The sequence below is a fragment of the Charadrius vociferus genome, unplaced genomic scaffold (assembly GCF_000708025.1).
Source record: "Charadrius vociferus isolate BGI_N301 unplaced genomic scaffold, ASM70802v2 scaffold758, whole genome shotgun sequence".
Taxonomy (NCBI): Eukaryota; Metazoa; Chordata; class Aves; order Charadriiformes; family Charadriidae; genus Charadrius; species Charadrius vociferus.
The window spans coordinates 1,664,549-1,674,662 of NW_009649934.1; the positions used below are offsets into that span (position 1 = coordinate 1,664,549).

Consider the following 10,114-nt stretch of genomic DNA (forward strand, 5'->3'; position numbering starts at 1 on the left):
CCTGCTTCTTCCTCCCAGCTCATTTGCTGAAGGCTGCTTCTAAATGAGCAAGAGAGGGAAGCGCTTGCAAATGACGCAGAGTTGCCCGAGGGAGCAGTGTGCATGTGTCTTCCACCCTTGTTGGATTGAAAGTCTGCAGAATCCAGGTGTAAAATAAATAGAAACACAAGTCTGCAACAGAAAAAAACCCAAACTGAATGTTGTGGAGACGGAAATATTAATCTTTGTAATACCTTAAACTATTGAAAGTATGTCATCTTGTCTCGCCCTTAGATTGCAAACAGTCAATGAGGGAAGAAGAGGGGACAGTAACTATGAACAGGAGAGGAGCCATCAAGCAAGCCAAAATCCACTACATCAAAAATCATGAATTTATTGCTACCTTCTTTGGACAACCTACGTTTTGCTCTGTCTGCAAAGACTTCGTATGGTAAGAAGGAAAAACTGAGCTTCCCCCATCCGCAAAGGCTAAATAATTGCAAATTTGCTTCAGGTATATTGAGGCAAAACATGATATGTAAATTCTTGTGTTGGGAAAAGGAAATAATATATTTACTAAGAGCATTGTTGTACCGAAGAACTATAGTTGTCTCTTTCACATTAAAAAACCAGAACTTGAACATTTTTGCATTTCATCAGCATCAAGAGATCTGGTCCATCATCAACAGCAGCTCTTTCACAAGAGAGTGAGATGGTGGATCTGAGAAAATAATGCTCAGACTGAGATGTGAAGTGGCTGATAGCAGACTAAAGACCCATCAAGAGCAAAAAGCTGGAACTCTTTCATAGTAAAGCCATTTTCGTAGTAAGTCAGATCAGCAGGATTTCCCATGTGATTGAATCCTTGTCTTTTCTGGGTTTCCCTCCTAATTTGCTGGTCTGTTGAAGCATACTACCTTATCTTCTAAACCTTGCCTTCTTAAGAGAGGAGTCTGCATAGCAGAAGTTAGACCAGTTTTTTAATAGGAATAAATATTCCCATAGACAAAGGATTGATTGGCTGACATGGTAAAAATAAAAAACACCTTTTATTCCAGCAAATATATGCTTTCATGGTTTCCTTCTTTATTGTTTGTTTTTCAGGGGACTCAACAAACAGGGATACAAATGTAGGCGTAAGTTAATTTTACTTTTTTCTTCTACTACTTTTCATATTAGCCTGTAGATGTAATATTTACTGTTGAAAAATCTTCTGAAAATGTGCACGGCACAGTGCATCATCACCATAGGTAGTAGTAGATATTAAATACCGGTTTTGCATGATAACCTAAGGGTGTCTGATTCCTACCTGAGTTTTTATTGCTAAGATTTAAACTTAGCTATTCTTCTCATTAGTGTGTCATGCACTTGAAAAGTTGCACTCATTTATGAGAGCAGTTTTTATGAAACCTTTTCTAAAATGAATTACAATTATTGATGGGTTTTACAGCTGAATTGAAGAGCGCTTTTGACGTAGCGTAGATCTCTGTGCATTACTCAACAGTAGGGGAGATATCAAAGGGTAAAACTCTCAAAAGCATAATATTATTCTTCTGTTATCAAATGCTGGTGGCATTTCCTAATGGCAGCAGAGTTAGTTTAGAAATAGAGGTCATGTAAGAAGAAAATTGGGAGGAAGCTGCTTTAAAAAGTTCATCATCTTGATAGAAAATAAAGGTTTTGGTGTATCTAGTATGATGTAAAGGAGCGTGTTTTTCACATTGTGCTGTGAAATGTGAACACCCATGTATTTATTATCTGAAGGAATCCTTTTCTTTCTTGTGCATGTCTTGAAGAATGCAATGCTGCTATTCATAAGAAATGTATTGATAAAATCATTGGGAGGTGTACCGGTACTGCAGCCAACAGCAGGGACACAATGGTAAGAGCTGGAACAATATATTTAGAGTGTAATTATGTTATTAAACACTCCTGATTTAACAAAACCTTGTGTAGAAAAGGCCAAGTCCGTCAGGGAGGTGCTTGGCTGTACAACCCAAGTTACTGTCTTCTCTTGAAGATTATACGTAATGTGTAGTGGGTGAAACTTTAAAGCAAGAAAAGTAGTTAAAAGCCCTGCAAGGGGGTGGGTAGTATTTGATGGGCAGATTCTTTCCCTGCAAGAGGAGGGATGTTAGGACTGGGGTATTCAAGACAAAATTGTTGTAGCTTTGTAATACCCAAGCCGTTTTCTGTAAGAAGCTGGTCCTGTTTTGGGTAGAGTGCCTCATCCTTCTCTCTGTCCTCAGTTTCAGAAAGAACGTTTCAACATTGACATGCCTCATCGCTTCAAAGTTTACAACTACATGAGCCCTACCTTCTGTGACCACTGCGGCAGCCTGCTCTGGGGACTGGTGAAACAAGGACTCAAATGTGAAGGTACGAGGGAGATGGGAGGGCAGCTGGGACCTCCCCATGCTTTTCCAGTGTTCCCACCCCCCACTGGAGATTAGCTGTCGCTACACACTGTACATTTCTAGATGTGTGTTATATAGAACGGGATTCATCTCGTCCATGCGTGGTTGAAAAAGCTTTTGTACTAGAGACAGACAAATAGGCACTTGGCTCATGTGACAGCTCAGCCAAGGTGAGCTTCTAATGGAGTTAAGAAACATGCTGCGGAGGTGTAATCTTGAGTATCATCAAAATTACTGCTTTGGGAATAGCTGAAATTTGGTGAGTCTGACTCAAGGTAGCGCATAAAAAGTGTATTGAAAACGTTTACTGTAAATACCATTTTAGAATTCTCCCCCCAAAAGGCAAGATGACCTTTATTGTAACAGATTTTGAGAGTAAAATAATAATTATTGGATTTTTTTTCCTTTTGAACAATTTTTGTAACCTTCGTTGAGTTAAAGGTTAAAACTGCACCTTTATTAACAATGAGAGATCCATGTCCAATCTGGTCTTCTAACAAGGTTTCTGAACTGCGCAGAGAAACAGCCCTTTTTGTTGTAATGTCAAACAGTATTTTCCTGAAGCTTTTATAACCATCCTTACATTTCTTTTAGAATGTGGGATGAACGTGCATCATAAATGCCAGAAGAAGGTGGCAAACTTGTGTGGAATAAACCAGAAGTTGCTAGCTGAAGCTTTAAATCAAGTTAGCCAGGTATGCTTTATGCATTTTGGGGTTTTTACTTCATCTTTTCTGTGTTACTTTTATGGGGAACTAAGTTTGGAACAGAGGAAATGCAAACAGCTTTCTCTCTTTAATTTGACCTGTAAAGAGACTAACAAAGATGTCAGTAGCCTAAAGTTGAAACTGGCAGGAAAAAATTCCACCGAACAAAAAATTCTTAAAAAGATGTGTGTTTCCTGAAATCTAAGTTTGTTCTTCTATGGTGCCAAGGTTATTCTCACCCTTTCTGTTTAATTGTTTAAACAGTGGTATCATAACGCTGAAGTCTGGTTTTCCATGCTTCAACTTTAGAATTCCACTTGAATGATAAAATGAAACAAATAAGGAGAAATGTACCAGATATTCTCAATTTTTATTAATCTGATATATATGCACAGAAATCTCTTCTGGAATTAACACTGGCCCTATAGTTTACATTGTTCATGTCCTGCTGCAGCATGGCTGTCTCTTGTGGTCGTCTTCTGACTTGCAAATAAAGATTCAGACACAGGCTCTGAAAGAAAACAGGAAAATATATCACAAAAGCCAACAGTGCTTCCTTTAAGCTGAGTGTTCCTGAGCTTTCACAGGATATTTACTTTGAAAACAGTGAGAGCTGTTGCTCCAGCTATTTCACAACTCAGAAAAGCTTAATATTTTCATTACTAAAATTTGATCTTGGGGATCTTCCATACATAAAATTTGTTTCCCTGTGCTAAAGACAGATATCACACAGAGATATGACTTCAGCATGTCCAGTATGACAGTGATTACCATCTCCTCTTTCAAGTGAACGTATGTTCAAGGAACATTTTCCCAGTTTAAGTTGTTCCCACTGTGGATTCAAACAATTATACCTTTAATAATTTTGTAACCAACACCACAACATAAACTCTTCAGGACTTATTTTCTTGCAGTGAAGGAAAGTAAAGCAATTGGCTCATCTGAAGCTGTAAAGAACGTGGCTTAAATAGCCTATGAACCAGACTTCTTGGGAAAAAATAGGTACTAGGATTTAATAATAAAAGAGAAAAGATTGTACTGCCATCATGTTACATTTAACAGCTAATGTTGGGTTTCTAAAGTAATAGCACAAATATTTTTTCAAATGTTCCCTTCCCTTCCTCCTCAGAAATCTACACGAAGGTCTGATTCTGGATCTGTAGAAAGTGTTGGTATTTATCAAGATTTTGATAAGAAACCTAGAGGTCCAGGGGGAGATACAACAGGTGAGAAAAGCTGCCGTGTTTTAATTTAGCCATTCACCTACCAGACTACATAAACTAATAATTTAAGTAGTTATTCATTCTTGCCTTATGTTAGGCAATTTTTTTCTAATACGCACTATTAAAAAAAACCCACATATATTTCTTTTGTGTGGCTGGGAAAAGGTAAAAATGCTCGCATAACTTTCGACAAATATGTGTAGTTGTTATTCCATAAGCATATGCCCACCTTTCTGCAAGAGGCTTGCTTCACTCACTGCCGCGCAGTTCCCCGTGATGGAGCTGGAGGATACTTCCCTAACCAGACACGCACGTACAACACGCTTCCCTCCCTCCCTCCTGTAACTGAAATGACATGCACGTTGTTAATTACCTTGATTTGTTCACAAACTGTTAGGAACCAATGACAAGTGCGCTCTATTTTAGGATGTAAGTAGCCAAAATACTACTTGAGATTAAATGGCTGAAATAGTTTAAGTAGTACCCGGAATCCTGTCCGTTAAAGGTTCAGAGTGAGGTTATTTTTTATTACTGCTAAAGAGTTCCAGCATTGTATAAGCCTTATTTTCATACCTGCTAGCCTATGATGATTTATGCAAAAATAAATGCAACAGTAGAAGTAACTTTTTACCAGATGGAAATCACCGGGCTCAGTAAGAGATAATGGGTGGTACAGGATTTGAGATATTCATCCATGCATTGAACTAATTCTATTGAAATGCCAAGTAAGAAAATTATTTTGATATTATTTCTCATACTTGTTCTGATTTGCCAGAACAGAGAAGGAAAAAAACAAACAAAAAAAAACAAACAAAAAAAACCCAAAACAAAAAACAAACTCTTGCAAAGGTAGTTTGGTTTAATACTAAGTCAGGGTGCAGCCACTGTGATTCCTCCCTGGGGTATCGCAGGCGCTGGGCAGCCTGTGGGGCATGCACAGTATCATCTCGTGATTATTGTCAGCTTCTTGTTAGTGACCCAGCAGATCGATGCAGCGAAGGTTAAAAAAATAAAAAATAAAAAAATAAAAAATTGCAGTTATTAATTTTAGGATATAATCAGGATTAACCTGTATGATCATGCTTCTTAGCCAGCATTTGGGCATAAATCGGATCTTTTTACAGCCTCTCTGCTTAGGCTGAGGGACTGGCCTGTTCTTTAACAGAAGAAAAATAATTTGTTTACAAGCAGTCCTTGTAAAGTATGTTTTTCTCCAAATTCTGCTCTGTATCTTGGTCACGGGAGAAAGTCAGGGCCTTTGATTTTTATAATGCCTAAGTTGCTTAAACCCAGCATTAGAAACAATTACAGATTCAGTTCAAATCCAACATTACCACGTATGCTCATGTAATTTAAACTCTGTTACAAACTGCAGGAGTTGACTCTTATGTTTAGATTCACCGGTATTCCAGCAGCAGATGCATTGAAATAGCACGTCTGTACTTAATTATTAGTGGGTGATCTGAGTCGTGCAGTATTTCTGCCTATATTGAACTTTAAACTCCCTGTTTCAATTAGCAGATAGCAGCGAGTACGATAAACTCTGGGAGGGAAGTACAGCCAAGACAGCGTCACGAATTGCAAGCAGGAGAAAATTCAACATAGACAGCTTTGTCTTCCATAAAGTACTAGGGAAAGGAAGTTTTGGAAAGGTATGTAACAAACTTACGGAGCTTAAGGTGACTGCTTTGCTTGATCTCTGCAATGGGATGGGCTATTTCCATTAACCAGAAAGGTGTTACTGTTACAGCCACTTGGGTAGATAAGCTTTTGACAGAATTGAGCGTAGCCATCTTTGTCAAAGACAGTAGAAATTCATCACCTGAATCTTGTCTAATCTCAAAAGTGATCCATAATGCACAATGTTCTTGCAGTTACTTCGTATCGAGGCAGAGGAATTGCCCTTTATGCACCACAGTGCAAAGGATGTTTTATGTTCGTACACTCTGTATAGAAACAGCCTCACAATGCTCCGGGGCAATGGCAGGGGGAGACGGGGGAGAGCAGCATGACCTCCGCAGACTCTGTCCCCTGCTGTCTCTGACACTACAGCTCTAACAGAAGGAAGAGGCTTTACTTGTCTGCTGTTTATACGCTCACAAGACATTGACAGAACTGCCCTGGAAGCTGCTGTGTCTGTTACGTGATCCTTGAGCCTCATCTCTATGCCCTGCAACTTCACCTTCCCAAATCTCACTCATCTTTCCCATTTAAATGCTTTCTAATTGTCATTGCACCTGCTATAAACACTTTTGACTTTCCCTTACTGATACCATCAGCAACAGTCTTTCCTATGTGTGCTGTAATCTCACCTTTTATTTTTCATAGGTTCTGCTTGCTGAGCTGAAAGGGAAGAATGAATTCTTTGCTATCAAAGCTCTGAAAAAAGACGTGGTGCTAATTGATGATGATGTGGAATGTACCATGGTGGAGAAGCGGGTCCTTGCGCTTGCATGGGAAAATCCATTTCTCACACATCTTTACTGCACGTTTCAGACAAAGGTAAGAAAAAGCCCAACAGCAACACAACAGATTCAGACTTTTAACGGATGCTGTTACTAGCAGTCAAGTGAAAGTAACTTCGTGATGCAAGAATTAAATTTCCTTTTCTTGTGCTCTGTGCAGTAGTTCACGGGCCTTTGGAAAGTAAATATTGAGTATGACCCCCACATATGTTGATGAGAATGGAATGAGATCAGAAAAACATCTGTGCAATCTGGAAAAAGAGGCAGTTTAATTTAAATCCTTGATCTCAACTTTACCCTCAGTGAGGGGAAAAAAAGATGACTGTCACAGGTAGAAGTCGGTAAATCTGTTAATGTATCATCTACAAACCCACAGAATACAGGATCAGCTTTGCAATACAAGACCAGGCTACTCAAATGCGTAGGAGCCTCCTACGCTTTTATGGGTGGATGAAATAGAGAAATATTCGTGAGAGGAGGAAAGTGGCTGCTTGGTCCCCAGCGGCCACATCGCTACTTCGTGTGTGGTTGCAATAGCATCAGTCATTTTTCCATTCTCTGGTTATTTGCAGGATCATCTGTTCTTTGTTATGGAGTTCCTGAACGGGGGAGACTTAATGTTCCACATACAAGACAAGGGGCGTTTTGATCTCTACAGAGCAACGTAAGTCCACACCCCTTCAGTCCCCATCTCCATGAATGATTTTAGTCTCTGTGGGTTTACTGTTTCTGGTTCTGCACGGCTTACCTGCAGGCTGTCACTCAAGTTTCAGTGGCTGAGGATTGCAAAGGTATTTGAGTGACGCGCGGAGTCAGGGCTTCTTAATTTACGTAGCAGTATGATTTACTTCATAGGATGCTTGTACCTAGAGATGCTAAGTAACTGCAACGTGAGCCAGAAACAAAAAGCAAAAGGTACAAGTGTGTCCCTTAGGACAGTGTTTTGATGGAAAAACTGGAAAAAGCATGGGGGAAGAAAAAAACCCCAACGCTTCTTATATTATTTACTAGTTTTGCTAAGTTGACATGATAGTACAGAAGGCTAACCTGCATGTTGGGTGGGGCTTTGGGCAACCTGGTCTAGGGCATGGCAGTGGGGTGGAACTAGATGATCTTTCAGGTCCCTTCCAACCTAAACCATTCTATGATTCTGTGTTCCACAAGATACTAATAAAAGGGGTAAGCATTTTGTTTAGCAAGTGCAATTGAGTCAGTTACCTATGGCTTAAAGATCACTGGACCTGAAGACTTAAAAGATGCAAAAATACAGTAATTTTTTAGTTTTAGGTCAGTTTCTACCTCTCTCACCCAAAAGCAGGAGGGTTTGAGTTGTGTCACTGAAGGGGTGCATGCAGGACCTTAGAAGTAACAGTGCAGGGCAGTGGATCTACCTGTAAGCAGCAGCGCTATCGTGTAACCAGACTGGAAAATTACTTGTGTTGGCGTGCGCTGTACTGGGGAACACTGACGGGATGGGATCAGATCAAGGGGTCTGGCGTGAATAGTGGCTGGTAGCAGCCAGCTTCGTAGGTCAGGGCCAGCTCCCTTCCCTGCTCCCCAGCCACAGTCTGGACAAAGCCCCTCCAGCTCACCTGCAGTCCAGCAAACATCTGTGCGTCTGGCAGCCTCTCCTGGCAGCCTCTCTACCTGCTGCTGAAGCTGTGGGTCAATGTTCATTCTGCTATACAGAAGTGGAAATAGTTTTGCATTTGTTCAATTAAAAAAAAAAAAAAGCTTTTAATACATTTTGGGGGTAGGGGGGAGCATTCTTTTAGCATTTTCTGGATTGTTACCTCCTTTTTTAAGAATGCCCCTGAAGTGATGCTACTTTTCAGTCTGTCTGCTGCAACTGGGCAGGTGCAGAGAGGGAGGTGAGGTCTGTTTCTAACGCAGCCATTAGCACCCAGTCCCTCCTAACGCAATCCTGCGAGTACTGAGCTCCCGGTAGCTGTCTGTCGAAAGGCACCTCCGTATCACTATAGACATGAAGACTATTAAAGAGCAGAAAAGGGACAGTGTTCCCTAATGGGAGTGGAATGAAGCATTGAGGCAAATTGCAGTCGTGTCCCTCTACTGTTTGGTATTAGAAACTACAGATGTGTGGTGAAGGGATTAATTAGCTGATTACAGCATGCAGCTATAGAAATGCAGGTGTAGTAGTATTTAAAGAAGTGTACAGTACTTCTCCCTCCATGAAGAGATGGGTACGGCAGCTCTTGGCCAGCTGCATTGACTATGTTTTAACTGAACAAGACAGATATAAGATGTTCTGGTCTTTTCAGGTTTTATGGAGCTGAAATTTTATGCGGGCTGCAGTTTCTTCACAGCAAAGGCATTATTTATAGGTGAGTACCAACTAACTCCAGTGTGGGACCTGTGAATTGTCTCAGCACTTCATGCATCTTTGAATTGCTGATTGATGTAACGAGTAGAAGCTGTCTGTCAGAGAGCTGATGCTATTCCAAGGGCATTAACATGCCTGAGCTGAATCTGTATCTGTGTGCTTTTTCCTTGGCAACTAGAATGATGGAATGTTATTTATGTTACACAAAAGCGGGTTTGTTTCAGTTATTTTTAAACACTGCCTTCAAATCATGAGTCTATTTATTTTGGAGACAAGGGAGAGGGTCCTTGAGGCTATCAATTCCTACTGGCCTTGTGAAAACCACCGAGGGGAAAGTTGTCTGCTTTTTCCTTCCATCGAAACCCCGATATTGATGCCTCTGCCTCACCAGGTTGAAACATCAGGGGCCACATCCTGATTGACTGCTAAATACCCCATGCTACAGGAGATCAGAAGATAATTTTAATGTTGTTTTTCCTCTCAATTTCCTTTCTCCAGCCTTTTCACCCCACCCCCAGCTTCAAAGCACCATTTGATAACTACTTTCTCAGGTAGCTCTTACCTCTAACAAACGGTAACGGCTGTGGGCTTGAGAGCAAGTTACCCAAGGCCTTAGGTAAGCGTGCCCCAGAACATCTTGTATTGTCCATCTCCCTTTTATAGAAACAGGGAACATCTGTTGGAGCATCCATCCTTTAAAGCAATTTTCTGAAGTTAGAGACTAGTAAAAAAGTGTTTCTAAAGAGGATGAACATTACAGGAATCCTCCTTGGTGAAGAAAGATGGTTCTTCCAAGCCTGTCTGCCTCTCAGAGAAGCCACCCATAACCCAGGAAGGTACTTCATGTACCCAGCTGTATTCCCACTGGCTCCTGCAGGTCTTTATACAGGAAGGAATCGAACTCCAGGATATGGTGTCATCAGTACAAAATCCTTCCATATTTCAGGAAAATTTTCAGGCTTGCTGTTAAATTTCCCTA

The 10,114-nt window shown here is 40.6% G+C and overlaps 1 protein-coding gene across 2 annotated transcripts in view; it reads left to right on the forward strand.

Moving 5' to 3' along the window:
* PRKCD (protein kinase C, delta) overlaps positions 1-10,114 on the forward strand; it is a 30,311-nt gene that overhangs the window by 15,778 nt on the left and 4,419 nt on the right. The window contains exons 4-13 of one of the 2 annotated variants that reach the window (XM_009891249.1): positions 274-430; positions 1,084-1,115; positions 1,776-1,861; positions 2,229-2,358; positions 2,991-3,091; positions 4,233-4,329; positions 5,845-5,978; positions 6,655-6,828; positions 7,364-7,455; positions 9,074-9,136. In XM_009891249.1, coding sequence (XP_009889551.1) covers positions 274-430; positions 1,084-1,115; positions 1,776-1,861; positions 2,229-2,358; positions 2,991-3,091; positions 4,233-4,329; positions 5,845-5,978; positions 6,655-6,828; positions 7,364-7,455; positions 9,074-9,136 — 1,066 coding nt within the window. The remainder of the gene's footprint in view (positions 1-273; positions 431-1,083; positions 1,116-1,775; positions 1,862-2,228; positions 2,359-2,990; positions 3,092-4,232; positions 4,330-5,844; positions 5,979-6,654; positions 6,829-7,363; positions 7,456-9,073; positions 9,137-10,114) is intronic. The other variant, XM_009891251.1, reaches the window with a different exon arrangement.